The 19,204-nt window shown below is 43.3% G+C and overlaps 1 protein-coding gene across 1 annotated transcript in view; it reads right to left on the reverse strand.

The window, feature by feature from the left end:
- LOC126456647 (ionotropic receptor 75a-like) overlaps positions 1-16,943 on the reverse strand; it is a 198,854-nt gene extending 181,911 nt beyond the window's left edge. Inside the window, exon 1 of the mRNA XM_050092393.1 lies at positions 16,926-16,943. Within this exon, the coding sequence (XP_049948350.1) occupies positions 16,926-16,943 (18 nt within the window). The remainder of the gene's footprint in view (positions 1-16,925) is intronic.
- Positions 16,944-19,204: the final 2,261 nt, after the last annotated feature.

Raw genomic sequence — 19,204 nt, forward strand, 5'->3', positions numbered from 1 at the left:
TTTCATTTTTTCTTCCAAGTCCATAGTTGCCGACAATCTCCCCTTGGTTCTTCATCCACATTTGCATTCCAGTCCCACATGAGAATCAGGTTTCCATTTACCTTGCCGGCAGGGGTGGCCGAGCGGTTCTAGGCGCTACAGTCTGGAACCACGCGACCGCGACGGTCTCAGGTTCGAATCCTACCTCGGACATGGATGTGTGTGATGTCCTTAGGTTAGTTAGGTTTAAGTAGTTCTAAGTTCTAGGGGACTGATTGCCTCAGAAGTTAAATGCCATAGAGCTCAGAGCCATTTTGAACCATCTACCTTAACGTGCCTTATCACATTAGTTATTTCTTCGTACATTTCGTCATTAGCGCATCCTCTTCTTTGGACATCGGCATGGACACTTGTATTAACACAGCGTCCTTTAGTTTAATACCTAATTTGACCAGTATTACCCTAGAGCTATGTTGCACATATCTCTTGACACTTGAGCCAGTGTTTTTTCCTTAAATTTACATATAATGAAAATAAGTAACGTCAATCTGTACTGTTATTATTTGAAGGTGACAATTTTCCCATCTTTAAATTCGAAGAGTTTAGCATTTAAAAAGTGTAAGAGGCCCGTGTTTGTTTTGGGCTCAGTCAGGTTTATTTCGTAACGAAGGGAGTTCTCTCTGTGAAGCGCCAATAGTCGCATACGATAGCAACCATTATAACTAATTCAATCTACAAAGAGATTTACACTTTTGCTGTGAAGCAGTGATTGGCCATTTTACAGTGGGTGATCGCCTGATGGTTACAATGGACGACCCCTTCTCCTCCTAGAACCATCCGCATAATCGTCGAATGCACCGCAGCGAACCGGACACGAAGATGGCGGCGGCTTTGTCGGCTATCGGGGGCGGTGGTGGTGGCAGTGGTGGTGGTGGGTCAGTGGTTGGCGTCTGCCCATCGCCAGCTATAATTCACGCCCCCGCGGCCGGCAGATCAGTTTCCTGTCTGGCCGCCTGTACGGTGGAGCCCTCATCAAAATCCAATTAACAAGATATAATAGCCGGACCTATTAAAAAATAAACCGTTTTGGCCGAGGCTGCTGTCGCGGCGAAATAATTGATTAGCTCTTGATTAGCGGAGGACCTTATGAATACTGCAAGGGCCCGCTGCTGTCTGAACGGCCTCGCGCCCGAACTATGAATAAGTTAAGCGGCCCGAAAAGGACTGAAAATGCCCCTCTAATTATTCCGCAGGGAGGTCGGAAGGGCAAGATCGTTTCTGTCTGTGCGACTCTGGGCGATCTGCTCTCCTCGGGGTCCCCATTGTGCCGCAAAGGATGCCCATTGAATGGTAATTCCTCGCTTCTAATTATAAGCTTTAGCAGCGAAGACCAATATCGGTTATTCCCACGATTCCTTCCTTTATTTTACAGCCAAAGTCGTTTCCCGAGTACCGGTTTTAAACGTTACTACCGCCTTTGCCGCTTCCTTCCTTAAACAGCGTTCTTTTAACAGCTCACCTTATTGCCTCTCCTACACTGAACGAAAAGGTGCGGGAGACTCCATGAAATAAATATTTTGGGTCCAAATAGCTGCATCTTTTGGTATACCTCAAAGATTAGTTTATGTACTTTCATCACTTCCCGCATTTGGGATAGGTGAGCAGGAAAAAAGAATTTTAATACGCCTCTGTGTGAGTTAGATCTCCAGAAATTCATTGTATCTGTGTGAGAAGTTTAAGAATTTTTAACATATTGCAGCCCTGTCAGCAACTGTGATAAATTGATTGTCAAAAATCCGCCTCAGTTGCGAAGAGTTACTGGTCTACACCCCAGTTTCAGCTAGAGTAATCTAGCCTTCTTCAAAAGCATAAAATAAACAAATACATGCCAGAATAAGGCACGGTCGAACATAAAAAGCTAATGTACCGTGGTACCATGCCAAGCTACGTTACTTACCTGAGGAACAGCCCCGGCCCCACATCGTGAGAAGTGTCAGTGGTTCAAATGGCTCTGAGCACTTAACTGCTGAGGTCATCAGTCCCCTAGAACTTAGAACTAGTTAAACCCAACTAACCTAAGGACATTACACACATCCATGCCCGAGGCAGGATTCGAACCTGCGACCTGAGAAGTGTCTGTTAAGAAGGAACATACAGGTTTCTCTTCTGGGAACATACCCGCTCGGTAAGTTACCAGTAAACCATATCGTGATGCTCAGTGCTCTTATTTGGGATCGCCTCTATTTTCTCCGTCAGTCCTATCAGATAAAATTCAAGCTGACGAGCAATCACAATATGGGTCGATAGATTGTTTAGCGAGCCACATCCTTCGTGGGTGGAGTACTGGTTGGCTCTGAGGACTATGCGACTTAACTTCTGAGGTCATCAGTCGCCTAGAACTTAGAACTAGTTAAACCTAACTAACCTAAGGACATCACACACATACATGCCCGAGGCAGGATTCGAACCTGCGACCGTAGCTGTCGCTCGGCTCCAGACTGTAGCGTCTAGAATCGCACGGCCACTCCGTCCGGCGGTGGAGTACTCTTCATGAAGATTGTTCCCTTGAATCTCAGTCTAGTATCTTCCTTTCCTACACTTACTTTCATGCATCGATACACATAACAGCCAACGGCCTCGCCGCAATTATAACAACTGTTCCCCTCGGATCACCCAAGTTAAGCGCTGTCCGTCTTGGCAAGCAGCTGGATAGGTTACCGTCCGCGTCTGCCGTGTGATATTGGAAAGTGTACACTCAGCCATTGTGAGACCAGATGAGGAGATACTCCATTGGGAAACAGCAGCACCGGTCACGAAAACTGACAACAGACGTGAGAGCGGCGTGCAGACCGCATGTGCCTGCGTACTCGCATACGGTGACGTCTACAGGCCGATGATGACACGGCAGCCGGTCGGTGCCGTTGGGCGTTCAAGGTCTTTTCGGACGGTGTTTGTTTCTTTGTTACACGTTAAAACTCTCAGAATCCATACTTCCCGAAATTTATGGCGGACGGTAACTTGCAGCGACTATCCCACAATCAAGTAATTATAAAATAACGCTTCTTTACGTCCATTTGCAAAATACGTTACATTTTTCTGTCTTAAAGAAATACAAAACCGTACAAAGATTCAGTAATACAGAAATATAAGTCACATAGGAATGAAATCTACAGGAATTAGGGAGAATGATAAGGCGAAACAGACTTTTTTAAAATTAGTAACGAACTCGAAAAATAAATGGTTTTCAGGAGGACAGTTCCCAACGTAGAAAAGTCAAAACAGCTTTCGGTGAAATTAAATGCAAGTGCGTCAACACTAAGAGTGGGATAGGAATTTGATCGTGCAACGCAGAAAGCGATTAGGTGGAAAGAAAGTGAACGTTAAGGACCTCTACGAGTGAGAGGACTTGTGACTGATGAAGAAATGGCAGTCTATAGGCTGTTACAAAAGGGTACGGCCAAACTTTCAGGAAACATTCCTCACACACAAAGAAAGAAAATATATTATGTGGACATGTGTCCGGAAACGCTTACTTACGATGTTAGAGCTCATTTTATTACTTCTCTTCAAATCACATTAATCATGGAATGGAAACACACAGCAACAGAACGTACCAGCGTGACTTCAAACACTTTGTTACAGGAAATGTTCAAAATGTCCTCCATTAGCGAGGATATATGCATCCACCCTCCGAATCCCTGACGCGCTGATGTAGCCCTGGAGAATGGCGTATTGTATCACAGCCGTCCACAATACGAGCACGAAGAGTCTCTACATTTGGTACCGGGGTTGCGTAGACAAGAGCTTTCAAATGCCCCCACAAATGAAAGTCAAGACGGTTGAGGTCAGGATACCGTGGAGGCCATAGAATTGGTCCGCCTCTACCAATCCATCGGTCACCGAATCTGTTGTTGAGAAGCGTACGAACACTTCGACTGAAATGTGCAGGAGCTCCATCGTGCATGAACCACATGTTGTGTCGTACTTGTAATGGCACATGTTCTAGCAGCAAAGGTAGATTATCCCGTATTAAATCACGGCGGTGAATCGAGCAAGTACAGTACATACTGACGATACTAAAATGAGCTCTAACATGGAAATTAAGCGTTTCCGGACACATGTCCACATAATTTCTTTTCTTTATTTGTGTGTGAGGAATGTTTCCTGAAAGTTTCGCCGTACCTTTTTCTAACTCCCTGTATATGGAAGATACAGGACATCCAGTATTTTCACAGTTTAATAGAGATTTGGGAGATTTACCCTCGAGGAAGTCACAAGGGATAGATAATATTTTTGGAATTTCTGAAATCGTTAGGGAAGTGGCAACCATGCTACTATTCAAGTGGAGTTTAGTCCGTCAGTCTGTAGACTTACGTTAGACTTTCGGAAAAACATAATACTTTCAATCCCGAAGACAGCAAGAGCTCATATGTGTTACAACTACCGCACAGTCAACTATACTGCTTTTGCATCGAAACTGCTGACTAGAATAATACACAGAATTACGAAAAATACAGCTGAGGTTCTGTTAGATGTAGGTCGGTTTAGCTTTCGTGAAAGTAAGTGTGCCAGAGAAGCAGGTCTGACGTTCTGGCGATCTGGAAACAAGACTTAAGAAACGTCAAGATATGTTCATTAGATATGTCGACCTGGAAGAAGCGTTCGACAACGTAAAACCGAGCAAGCAGTTCGAAATTCTGAGCAAAATAGTAGTAAGATGAAGAGAAAGGTGAATAATACACAGTATATACAAGAATCAAGAGGGCACAATTAGAATGTAATATCAAAAACCAAGTGCTCGTATTAAAATACAGCTAAGAGAGGGATCTAGAGCTTCGTCTCTACTATTCAATATATACATCGAAGATGGAATGACTGGGATAAAATAAAAATTCAAGATTGGTATTGAAAGGATGTAATTGATAAGATCCGGTAATAACTTTGCTATCCTCTGTAAAAGTGGAGAATATTTGCAGAACGTGACGAGTGGCAATAGCAGACTTCTCTTGCCCAGGAACGCCTCCTTTGCCTCTGCTAGTATGCTTTTTTTGTGTCCTCCTTGCTTCGTCCGCGCTATGTTGCTTCCAAAGTATCAGAATTCCTTACTTAGTCAGTAGTTTGATAAGTCTATTACTAATGCCAGTTCTGTTACTGCTTATTACTTTCGTCTTTCTTCGGTTTATTCTCAGACCATATGCTGCACTCATTAGATTGTTCATTCAATTCAACATCATCAGTAATCAGTAAAAGTGAAGAAGAATTACTGGATCTGTTAAAATGGGAATAACAAAAAACTGGTTCAAATGGCTCTGAACACCATGGGACTCAAATGCTGAGGTCATCAGTCCCCTAGAACTTAGAACTACTTAAACCTAATTAACCTAAGGACATCACACACATCCATGCCCGAGAGAGGATTCGAACCTGCGAACGTAGCGGTCGCGCGGTTCCAGACTGTAGCGCCGGCAAATGTTTTTCAAGTTACCTCCTTTTTTGACGTGCTATATTTCCTGATCATTCTTCCGGCAAATGTTTTTCAAGTTACCTCCTTTTTTGACGTGCTATATTTCCTGATCATTCTTCCGATGAATCTCAGTTTACCATCTGCCTTTCAAACGATTGGTTTCATGCGATCAATAAACTTTAAATCGCTCCGTACGCGTACTCCATAACATTTTATGGAAGTAACTGCTTCTAGTGATTCTTCTGTATCCGTGTAATTCAATAATGGGTCTTTCTGTCTAGTGCATCACCAAACATCGATCTTCTTCGTGTCTTACTGCGTTTAGCTACAATTTTCTAGAGTTCCGGTTACTCTCTTTACGTCAGCGTCGTCCTCGAAAATCCCCATGAAACTTTTGAAGATGTCTTCTGGATTTTTATGTATTGCGGAAACTAATTGCCCTACAACATTCCCTTGGAGTACGACCGAAGATACTTTTACACCTGCAAACTTCTGTCCATTGAAAATGATGCTGTGCTTTATTTGCTAAGCCGGCCGAACTGGCCGAGCGGTTCTAGGCGCTACACTCTGGAGCTGCGCGACCGCTACGGTTGCAGGTTCGAATCCTGCCTCGGGCATAGATGTGTGTGTTGCCCTTAGGTTAGTTAGGTTTAACTAGTTCTAAGTTCTAGGGGACTGATGACCTCAGATGTTGAGTCCCCTAGTGCTCAGAGCAATTTTTTTTTTTATTTGCTAGAAACTCTTCCGTACAGTTGTAATGCCGGAAATGCATATCCTCCTATTTTCATCTATTGTACTATTATTTTTTTTCCTTGTTTTGTTACCTCAAGATATGACATTTCTGTCTCTTTATATATTGTAATTGTTTTACTGTTTGTATATATATATTTATGCACTTAAGTCGATGTATAATTGGTTTGTTTCGTAAATATTATTTGTATTTTTACGCTGGGTCTGGCCTAGGGAAAACTGCTATCGAACGATTACATCGATGGGTCGTGTGAAGAATCAAAGTGTGTAGGATCTTTGGGAGTGTTAACTCTGCCGCGTGGGGCGCGGGCAGTGGGAGTCTGGGGGAGTAGCGAGTGGAGCAGGTGTTGTGTGACGCTCCCGCGAGTTGCCGCGCTTTCGGGGTTTGGCAGCATGTAATTGCGCTCGACTCGCGATGATAGTTTCTGACATGGTGTCGCGGACGGGAAGCATTAGCTGGCGCACATCAAGAGCCCATTTCGCCTGGTGACCGTGTCGAGAAGAAGGCGCGCCAACATCCAGCTTCTGCAACAGCGACGGCCGACAGTGAGTGACTGTAGCCACCTCCTCGATCGACGGCTTCAAACCTTCAATCAACCAACAAGGAAGACTAAAAGCACGTAAAGTTTCAGAACTGTATGGCAGACCTCAGCTTTTCGAATTGTTCCATTTGCCTCGCAAAATTACAGCAACTTAGCATGAACCTTTGTTGCTCATTGTCCCAATTGCATTGCCAAGCAGGGTCGCTTCCTTTTCCGAAATGAACCCGAGTGTCGTTGAAATTCAAACGCCAGCATTAAAATAATATAATTAGATTTCACTGCTTTAATTTCAAAGTTCAGTAGCTGGCTACAATATTTAGGTTACACGAGCACAAATTTAGAGTGCGAGTTTTGTTAGCATATTTTAGCTTACCTGTGACTGCAGCTCAGCTTGGTACGTACTAAATTTTACTATTGTTAATAGTTCAGAATCATTTAATTCAAGTTCAAAGTAAAATCTCTTGTTTCTAAATTGCGTAGAGTCAAGTTGCTTTTGAAATGATTGTTGAGGTAGTCCAAGACTAACCGTATTTTACTGGATTTCGATGTGCTTCAGAAAGAAAGCTCACTATTAACTTCAGTCACTAAATTAACTTTCGATTTTCCGGTTTTATTAATTCTTTTGCTAAATTAAGTCAGAGTGTAGCGAAATTTATTACTTCTCACAAACTTTCAGTTTTCACACTACACGTGTCAACCTTCAGTTGCCACGCTTCTAGTGTTAATTATATGTGTAATAACCTTTCTTTTTCAGTTACTATAGTAATTGTCCTTAGGACTGGCGACCGTGATTTCCCCCAAATCTCAAATATCTAATTACCGCTAGTTAATTGTTAACGTAACGGCCGCACATTTACTTTCTTTATTAACTTTACCCCTTTTCAAAATTAATTTCCACCAGTTTCATTTGCATTTTTCCTTTCATTTAGATGTAACCTTTTCCTCCCTCTTTACCGACAGATTAACTTCGGTGACGATTGCTTTTTCCCAAATTTCCATTAGGTACACGCGGTTTAATTTTTCACTGTCATTAAGGTCGATAAGTGAGGGGGGAGGTTACACGTGGCGACCTGGTGACAGGACAATCTTCAAATTTGAGGTTGTTCTGGACACGAATTTTGCATTGTGCAAATCTCGTAACAAAGTACTGGTTACGAAATGGTCGATACGTCAGCGAGAATATTCGTGTGAGGAATCCTAATTAGAGTTGAGATTTTGCATTTATATTGAAAATTATTAAAATGAGTGAAGGCAACAATTACCAAAATTTGGTAGACTTGGATACGGAACAATCGGTCGAACAGTGGGAAACGCGCACAGCGGTACCCATTGTTCCGGGGCAGGCGGATAGCATGAAAGATGCGACCGCCGAAACGCAACAAAGAGCAGAAATGGAATTCCAGACTTTAGAAGATGTTTCGGAATCGGAAGTGAAAATCAAATCTGAATCCCTTGATGACGAATACGGGGGGACAATGAAAGAGGAAGTCGCTACGGAAGTAAAACCGGTGGTTTCCGGGAATTTAACTGATTTATTGAATGTTTTGATTAACGAAATCAAGTGTCAATCGGCAGAAATTAAAGATCAGGCTGCCAAGCAAGAAGCTCAGGCTGCCGAGCAAGCAGCTCAGGCTGCCAAGCAAGTAGCTCAGTCTGAAAAAATTGAACGAATGCTAGACAATCAGAACAAAGCTATTAGTGTTGTTAACAACAATGTTGAAGTTGTTAACACAAAAGTTGATAAAATCAAAGACGATATTGTCGTGATTAATACCGAAATCGGTAACCTTAAACAGGAAATGATAGGCGTTCAGGCGGAAATTGCGAGCATAAATACTCGTTTTGATTCCGAAATTAGCAGAATCGAGAAAAGTGTAGGAGACGCAGTTGCTCCGATCATCGAGAATAAGGTGACGGAACAAATTCAATTAGTGAGAAAAGAGGATCAACAGAAGGTGGAAACTTTAAAGGCTTTAGTATCCGAAGTAGATACCAAAGTGACGAAGCAGGCTAACACCTGCGAAGAGAAAAAAGGGAAGTGGAAACGCTTGCGACAACCACTTGCCAAGTGATTACGAGGGTGTCGGAATTAGAAAGGAAACTTGACGAAAAACAGAGCTATGTGCCAATCTGTGCACATAGTTCGGAGTTGTTGACGAAAGAGGAGCGGTTCGACCCCTTGAAAAAAGGCGGTATACACCCGACGGATTTCATTAAAAATTGTGAAAGAGTTTTACCCAGATCATGGACTAATGAGAGAAAAATTAATGCGGTTATTGATGTGTTGGCTGGTGATGCCAAGCGTTGGGGCCTAAACCTCAACATTACGAACCTGACTTTTGACGAGTTTAAAAATTTTTTTCTGGCTGAATACTGGTCAGAGCAAAAACAGCAAAGTGTCTGGCGCGAATTTGTCGTATCGAGGCCTTTCGATGCGAATTCGCGCGGCTCGATGAAGGAGTTTTGTGAGGGCTGGATCCGCAAGTTGGAATATTTGCGTGATCGCCGCACGGAATCCGAAATAGTCTGGGAACTCTACAAAAAGCTTCCAGATGATACAAAACGCTACGTAGGAAGCAATTACAGGACAATAAATGATTTCCTGGAAAGAGTGGAGGACGAGGACAATTGGCGCAATAATCGCGACAGTGGTAGAGGCCGTGGTAACAACAACGGGTACCACAGCAACCACACCAACGATAACCATGGGAATAATGCATACCGCAACCATGGCAGCAATAACAATAATGGTTCGGACCGTAATAACAATAGGTACAATGCAAATAATAACCGGAATGACGGAAACCATTATCATACTAGCATGATACGGGCTGCGCAGAATAGTAATAACGCCAGAGGGTGTGACCAGCCGCCTCAGCAGTATCCGGGGAGCGTATCTGCTGGGACGAGACAGGGAAACCATTAGCCGCGCCGGTGAGGGGCCGACCGGGCGTGGAGAAATTTTGGCGGCCCAATAACAGGAGAAAACCCAGGTGTCGTCGTTATGAAAATTCCGTATGGAATAATCAACGGCGGGAGGGTGTGCCAGTGTTACGAGAAAGGAGTGCGCCCACAAGTAGTAGATCAGCTGTAGACACGGCAGTAGGAAGTACATTCACTGTCAGTGAGAACAATTTAAGTAGTGTTCCGGAAATCGATTATAAAGTGGCAGCTGTAATACCCACAGCGGAACTGGAGATTGAGTTTAAGAATGATTCGCAAGTGTTGAAAGAAGATCAGATGTCGGATAAAACGTCCGTCATCGAGCGAGGAGATGCAGAGAGGGATGAGGTCTGGTTAAGGCAGTTCGGTCGCTTATACGACGAACTAAGAGATTATAGGGGCCTGTACGGGAGAAGTGTTTATGGGGAGCGCGGGCAGGATTTGCCACGTCTCTTCCCACAGGAAGATAGTGTTTGTGAAGTGATAGAAAGTTCTGGCCCTAACCGGCAGACTTTACTAGAAATAGTTGATGTTAATGGGGAGCACGAGCAAGATGCGTCGTGTTTCGTCCCGCAGGAGTTGAATGTTGAAGTAGTAACGTAAAGTTCTGGCCCTAACCGGCACACTTTACCGAAAGTTGTAATGGTAGAAGTAGCCGACCCATCCGACGCGAACATCCAGTTTAAACATTGCGAGAGTATTAAGGAGAAAGATTACGAAAATTTTAGTGATACCGGACACGATTGGTAAAAAACCACGTAGATTACAGTGTGTATGAGGTTAGAGCTGACGTTATACGGTCAGACGATAACAGTGTGGGTTGCGCAGATCTAGAGGAAGTAATTGCAGATACTACTGGGCACATTTCTCCAGGTAGATTGGCAGATGAGATCAATCTGGCTAAAGAGGAATCAACGAAGGTGACAATTAGTGAATCGATAGCAATGCAACACTCACTAGTTGACGAGTTACAGGAAAAGGTTTCGGTATTGGAGGCGAAGCTACAGACAAAGCCTCAGGACAAACGTGTTGAAATTAAAACTGTATGTGAACAGAGGCTGAAAAAGCCGCCAGATAAACCGGATTTAGGATCAAAGCCGGATGGTTTTTTCTGGAATGACCTGGATATAGACGAGGATTTACTGTGGGAAAATAAAGAAACAGTCGAGGACAAGTGTAGACAGATAGTAGTGTCTGTTAATATGCACGACCTACAACTAAACGTGTTGATTGACACCGGTGCAGAATTGAGTGCTGTATCTGGGAGAATATTTGAGTTACTGAAAGACAGACCTGGCATCGTAGTTATGCCAGTAACAGGAGTGAAAATTATCGGTGCTACTGGGAAGGCCAGTAAACCGGTCACAAAACAGATTTTTGTCAACTTAGAGATATATGGGGCACGATTTGAACAAGAGTTTGTCGTCGTGCCAGACTTAACTACGGAAGTAATTATCGGGTTAGATTGGCTATTAAAGTACCGTGCAGTGATTAATTGCGAAAGCAAAACTTTGACATGTACGTCACAACTTAAAACAATAGTAGTTAGTTTTGACAAGGCAGGAGACGGTGTGCATAGGCAATACCGGCCTATACACATTGTTAACTGGCCGAATGGTATTGACGTAGGTATGAATTTGAACTACTGTAATGTGAGGAATTTCGGCATTGACAAAAGTGTAGAAAGTGAATTGGAAGAGATAATCAAATTCCCTCCACGGATTAACATTAGTATTGGTGTGAAAAAAGATCGTTTGCGAGAAGTAATGAAGCTAAAAGCCGATGCTCGCATACGTCGTCATGACGCTAAAGCGCGTTTTGCTAAGTTTGCAATCGGAGACTTAGTACTTGTAAAAGCTCATGAGAAATCGAGCGAGATAGACAATGAAATCTCTAAATTTAAGTTTGTTTATAATGGACCATATAAAGTCATTGGTATACCTCACACAAATGCTTATTGCTTAGAGTATCCAAGCTCTGGAAAGCTATTAGGTATACGAAACATTGTAGACCTGAAATTGTACCAACCAAGGATTGATTAGTACCACAGATAGAGTCATTTGTACAGTATGTAGATAAAGAGCGTAAGATTTAAGGATGTGCCATGTGGCGATGCTTTTGCCTGACCTAGAGGTCATTAAAGAAGTTGTAATTAATAAGTAATTTATGTTGATTAAATGATTTAAGAGTTACTGTATATTAATCAATTTAAAAATCCAAGCTGCTAGTTTAAGTTTTCTGCTGAGTCACAGTAGATTAAGGAATGTAAATATGATTTTGTAACTAGCTGTAAGATTTCATAAATATGTGATTTACTAGTCATTGCCGGTGTACTTAGACGCTGTTTTAAGTTTCAGGCTAGTACACATGTGTGATGATGGACAGTGTTGAGTTATCCACTGTGATAGTGTTAATGGACTCCTTGAGATTACTCGGGAGTGAGTTTTTCCGAAAGAATTCAGTGAAACGGACGTTCTGGAAATGCCGTTACACAGGCGAGTGAGATCAAGCGTGCCGCACAGGCGGGCGCAACAATACTGGCGAGGCGGTGCCGCTGTCGGCTCTTGTACCGCTGTCGGCATTCTTTGTACTTGCGAGTACGAAAGGCGGAATAGTTTTTCTTCCCGGACAGCTGATGTGAAAGAATTCTGCTGTCAATATTTATGTTTTTTTCGATCTACTGAATATTATTTTCTTGTTTAGCGTTAAGTAGATTCTCGTGACGAGAATATTAATTATGAAAAGATTATATAAAATGTGTAGTCTATTTAATTATTTATTTGCGTATTTTGATCTACCTGTTTTTATGACCATGCAATCTAATTAATTTTGCAAATAGTATTCCATTTCTCATAGTGTTACGAATTTTAATGATTTTGGAATAGCTAAACCATTTTCTATATTTTCTATGAATTTTAATATGTTGTCAACCTGTTTTATTTTGTGCAAGGTGACAGAGTGGAATAAGATTAGGAGTGTCTCCACTCAATTATTATGGTCTAAAAATTGATTTATGGTTAATTAGACGAATGCTAACTTTTGTTGATGTTTTGAGCATATGCATTTCCGCTGTTTCTTTTTTGGGACATTTTCTGAGTCTGTTTACGTTACATGAACATCCTCAGACAATGTGGGGCACGTGTAACGCCGGAAATGCATATCCTCCTATTTTCATCTATTGTACTATTATTTTTTTTTCCTTGTTTTGTTACCTCAAGATATGACATTTCTGTCTCTTTATATATTGTAATTGTTTTACTGTTTGTATATATATATTTATGCACTTATGTCGATGTATAATTGGTTTGTTTCGTAAATATTATTTGTATTTTTACGCTGGGTCTGGCCTAGGGAAAACTGCTATCGAACGATTACATCGATGGGTCGTGTGAAGAATCAAAGTGTGTAGGATCTTTGGGAGTGTTAACTCTGCCGCGTGGGGCGCGGGCAGTGGGAGTCTGGGGGAGTAGCGAGTGGAGCAGGTGTTGTGTGACGCTCCCGCGAGTTGCCGCGCTTTCGGGGTTTGGCAGCATGTAATTGCGCTCGACTCGCGATGATAGTTTCTGACATGGTGTCGCGGACGGGAAGCATTAGCTGGCGCACATCAAGAGCCCATTTCGCCTGGTGACCGTGTCGAGAAGAAGGCGCGCCAACATCCAGCTTCTGCAACAGCGACGGCCGACAGTGAGTGACTGTCGCCACCTCCTCGATCGACGGCTTCAAACCTTCAATCAACCAACAAGGAAGACTAAAAGCACGTAAAGTTTCAGAACTGTATGGCAGACCTCAGCTTTTCGAATTGTTCCATTTGCCTCGCAAAATTACAGCAACTTAGCATGAACCTTTGTTGCTCATTGTCCCAATTGCATTGCCAAGCAGGGTCCCTTCCTTTTCCGAAATGAACCCGAGTGTCGTTGAAATTCAAACGCCAGCATTAATATAATATAATTAGATTTCACTGCTTTAATTTCAAAGTTCAGTAGCTGGCTACAATATTTAGGTTACACGAGCACAAATTTAGAGTGCGAGTTTTGTTAGCATATTTTAGCTTACTTGTGACTGCAGCTCAGCTTGGTACGTACTAAATTTTACTATTGTTAATAGTTCAGAATCATTTAATTCAAGTTCAAAGTAAAATCTCTTGTTTCTAAATTGCGTAGAGTCAAGTTGCTTTTGAAATGATTGTTGAGGTAGTCCAAGACTAACCGTATTTTACTGGATTTCGATGTGCTTCAGAAAGAAAGCTCACTATTAACTTCAGTCACTAAATTAACTTTCGATTTTCCGGTTTTATTAATTCTTTTGCTAAATTAAGTCAGAGTGTAGCGAAATTTATTACTTCTCACAAACTTTCAGTTTTCACACTACACGTGTCAACCTTCAGTTGCCACGCTTCTAGTGTTAATTATATGTGTAATAACCTTTCTTTTTCAGTTACTATAGTAATTGTCCTTAGGACTGGCGACCGTGATTTCCCCCAAATCTCAAATATCTAATTACCGCTAGTTAATTGTTAACGTAACGGCCGCACATTTACTTTCTTTATTAACTTTACCCCTTTTCAAAATTAATTTCCACCAGTTTCATTTGCATTTTTCCTTTCATTTAGATGTAACCTTTTCCTCCCTCTTTACCGATAGATTAACTTCGGTGACGATTGCTTTTCCCAAATTTCCATTAGGTACACGCGGTTTAATTTTTCACTGTCATTAAGATCGATAAGTGAGGGGGGAGGTTACACAGTCAGAGAGTTGGTCTTATAATCCGTAAGCTCATATTTTGGCCGCTAGGTGACATTATGGAAGTGAATCGGACGCATTTTGGAAGTCAAGAAATGCGGTATCCACTTTAGCGCCGGTAGTACCGCTTTCTGGGTCTCGTGGACGGACAGAGCGAGCTGGGTTTCACATGATTGTTGTTTTCAGAAACCATGCTGACCCCTGCAGAGAAGATTTACCATCTTCAGATGTCATAATAAGCGACAGTAAAACATATTCTAAAAAACTCGAACAGTCCACGGGTGTACTGCCGGCCCATAGTGTCCAACTGGCACAATATTTCAGCGATCAGACACGTCGCCATGGTCAGGTGCGCTGAGGAACTGAGCTCCTGAGGACGGGCGGCCGTCTTTTAAATATCCTCCGCTCGTGAGGCGTTCTCTCCGCGGTCAGCGCCCGCGCGTCAGCGGTCGTACCAGGGACGGACTCATCAACTGAGATTGCGGCTACAACCTCAGCAGGGCATGGGAACCAGCATTGAGTCTAATTAAAAAGACGCTCAGCAAAGGAAACGAACCGGCGACTAGGGCGGACGAGGCAATTACACCGATGCCACTACAGACGCCGACGCCAGCGTCTCAGCGACCGCTGACGCGTGTGCGTAGACCGCGGAGAGAACACCTCGCGAGGGGAGGAGATTTAAGACGGCCGTCCGCCCTCAGGAGCTCAGTGCGTCAGCGCTCTTGACGATGGCGACATGTATGATCGCCGAAATATTGTGCCCGTTGGACACTATGGACACCCGTGGACTGTTCGAGCAAGAAATACGCCGGGAGAAACTGAAGAATCACATAATCTAAACATGATCACGGGCTCTAAGAAAATTACAACGTGTCAGCATATTTCAATCTTTTGCCCTGAATATCAGTTCCTTCATATTACTCTAAGCTATTTAATATGTCCATCAATGCTGTAATTTTATGTGACAGGAGATAAAGTGCATACATCGAAATTACACGAGAATTCAAGTCCACGTGGTCTGCCCACTACTAATTTAGTACAGGGTGACCAAAATAAAAGAGGCCCATGTCTTATAAACAACATACAGACGATTAACTGGTTTATTGTATAAGTTAGTATGGTGAAAAATAACGTACGCACCATTCAGTGGTTCAATATTTCACAGGAGGTGCTAAAGATGTTCGCCTAAACTTCGATACAAAACTCGCTACGTCTCAATACGTTCCTGTATACTTTTTCCAGTTCAACTCTTAAGCTGTATGTGGACTGAACCGTAGACTTTGCGTTTTAAATTTCCGCACAAATAAAAATCATAGGTAGAGAGATCTGGCGATCTGGGACGCTATAAACTGCGGAAACTGTACGTTGTTCTCCGAAAGCTTCATGAACGTATGACACTGAAAACCGAAAGTATGCGCCGTAGTCATTTTGCTGTAAAAAGGCACTCTCTCGTTCTTCCCCCGTTAGCTGCGCTATGAATGTTTACAACAGTCTCGTTACGTTCACCTGAGAGTTCACGATGTTGTTAAAGAAAATGGATCTCCAATACGTTGGCCTGAAACTGCACTCCGAACGCCTACTTTCAGATCACGCAGAGGTACTTCAAAGCGTTCCCTGGGATTGTCTGTTGACCAAAAGCGTGTGTTTTAGGAGTTCACGTACCCGCTAAAGTGAAACAGTGCTTGTAGGGAAATGGTTCTGAGCACTATGGGACTCAACTGCTGAGGTCATTAGTCCCCTAGAACTTAGAACTAGTTAAACCTAACTAACCTAAGGACATCACAAACATCCATGCCCGAGGCAGGATTCGAACCTGCGACCGTAGCGGTCTTGCGGTTCCAGACTGCAGCGCCTTTAACCGCACGGCCACTTCGGCCGGCTGCTTGTAGGGATCTAGATCCAGATAATCATCAGCGACTTGCCTAAGTAATCATGTTGTTGAGCGCAACCCGTGGATTTTACTGCTCGCATCGCTCTTACTTTATATGACCGCATATTTAACAGGTGCAACACTTTCTGGAATGGCGTTCGCTTGATCTTTAGTTGGCAAGATGGACGTCTAGTTGATTTCTATGGACTTCTCGCCACAGTCTCATGAACACACCGAATACTTTCGGTGAACGAACTTTAATTACAAGGTTATGTTCGTCGTTAACGACTGAACCCGTTGTTCAAAATTTAGTGATCATTTTCTGCATAACACTTCCTGCTGGAGGAGCGATCTCTGGGTGTTTTATCGCGAACCCTTCATTTAACATTTTAAATCCCTTGCATCCAAGAAAGTTTCAACAATAAATGCTCTTTTTTCCATTGAAATAGGCGTTCTGCAGAACTGTGGGCACAACAAGCTTCAAACTGACTACTGACAACGAACTACTGATACCTAAATCGCTTCTCAATATCACGGACATCACGTGACCCCACTCGAGCGCCGCCCTAGCGTTAAGAAATAACAACACTCAGATAGTTTCAACTATCACCTTCTGTATAACATGTGGCCTTTTTTACCTTGGCCACCCCGTACATTGTTATGTTCTCAAATCATCGGATAGTTTGCTTTCCTAGCTATAATATGATCTAGTATTATTTGTTTTGTAGGAAGGAAGATTACTGTTCCGCCAAGGAGAACGTCACTAGCGACGGAAACTCTAACACAAATAGTTGTGAGTTCATTTGTGTGTGCCCACCAATGACGTTCTGTTGATTAAGTAGATAAAAAATGGTTCAAATGGCTCTGAGCGCTATGGGACTTAACTTCTGAGGTCATCAGTCCCCTAGAACGTAGAACTACTTAAACCTAACTAACCTGAGGACATCACACACATCCATGCACGAGGCAGGATTCGAACCTGCGACCGTGGCGGTCGCGCGGTTCCAGACTGTAGCGCCTGGAACCGCTCGACCACTCCAACCGACGAAGTAGATAACTTTCAGCTACGACTGTAACTGTCTTTTGCTCATATCTGGAAACCAGCGCCATCACCACTCACATTTCACTTCTTTCCGCTTAAATACTTTCATTTATCACCAGTCCGTCACATACTGTATAAAATTACCAATCATACCACACTTAACCCCTGCCATAATTTCAACCGCAAGTTCTTGAATAATCGTAAGACACGGAATAGTCATCTGAAAATACCCTTCTGTAGCCACGATCTCCATCGGGCAACTTCCTCGCACAACTTCCCTTCCCAAATTCTCCCTCCAGGAAAAATTTAACCTTAAACTGGTCATCAAATCCCGAAGACGGCCTCCAGACAAATTGTACCGCTTCAAACACTGACCGTCCCCCATCACCATAACGATGCACTCTGCCTTACCATCGCAGTCGAATAAGTCAGCTTACAGTGCACCATCCCGCTTAACGAAATCAATGTATTTTCATCTTTTAAAGGTTTCATTTTCAGCTTTGTCACAAGAGAAATCTGCATGACTGGAAAGAAGATTTACAATTTACTGTTACATTCCAACTGAATATTTTATTTCGCTATTTTTCAGTTCAAGTATTTTGAATTATTGATTAGCGCAGGGTGACTGGAGAGATGCTATTCTGCACCTACTATCAATTACATACACTGAATAGCCAGACATGACCACTGCCCAGCGCGACGTTGTCTGTATGCCACGTGGTGGCACTGCAGGCACGTGACGTGCTAACAAAAAAGTATGTAAGCGCAGCAGACACGAACAAGGGATCACACTAGCGAAAATAAGGGCTACATATGGAGAAATCCATTGAGAAAACTACTTTGACAAGGGGCATATTATTATTAGCCAGAGCCTTCGTCTTCTTTTTGTTGGGCCTCTGTCCAACTGCAACACGGGGTCGGCCGTGTTACTATGGATTGGGAAATGTTAGTGTCAGACAGTGGTTGGATGCTCTTCCTGTCGCCACCCTGCACCCCCTGGAATGGAAGTAGTGTACCCCAGCTGCCTATGTCTAGTGTAAGCCATGAACTAGTGCGAACGTTTTCAAATGTCTGCGAGTCGTGTAACTGTGGCGGGGCAAGGGGACCAGCCCGGTATTCACATAGTGGGATGTGGAAAACCGCGTAAAAACCACATCCAGGCCGACGAAATACCAGCCCTCGTCGTTACTCCACCAGGCGGATGCGATCTGGGGCCGGCACGCCTGTCCAAGACCAGGAAGCAGCGCATTAGCGCTCTCGGCTAACCTTGCGGGTATTATTAGCCAGATCCTGTTAACGAATATCTCGAAAACAGCGAAACTAGTCGACGTTAACGTGCTATTGTCCTTAGCATCTACGGAAAGAGGTGGATGGACAGAGAAACTACCGCTACTCTTCACAGAACGTGGGGTCCGGAGGTCTGTCTGCTCTGTAAAGTAGGGCAGATGGTGAACTGTGGCCCAATGGTGGCGCTGTAAACAAGTGTTTCGGAGCATACGATCATCCTACGTTATTTAAAATCGAGATCGACAGCAGACAGCCCTTACCTGTTCATTTGTTGATCCAACGACATCGTCAATTATGATAGCTGTGGGCACATGACCATCAATATGCGACCGTCGATCAATGGAAACTTGTCGGTTCTTCGCTATTCTGGGTCGGTGGCAGTCTCCACAAATGCCCCCATCGAGGTGAACAGCGACTCGGAACGTGGAATGCGCTAATGGACACAGGTTGGTGGCAGCAGTATTATGCTTTGGGAGACATTCTCCTGCGCTTCCGTGGGACCTGTGGTAGCAGTCGAAGACATGCTGACAGCTGCGAATCACCTGCGTCACTTCATGACTGATATTTTCCTTTCAGCAGTACAACCGA

The sequence above is a fragment of the Schistocerca serialis genome, chromosome 1 (genome assembly GCF_023864345.2).
Source record: "Schistocerca serialis cubense isolate TAMUIC-IGC-003099 chromosome 1, iqSchSeri2.2, whole genome shotgun sequence".
Classification (NCBI taxonomy): Eukaryota; Metazoa; Arthropoda; class Insecta; order Orthoptera; family Acrididae; genus Schistocerca; species Schistocerca serialis.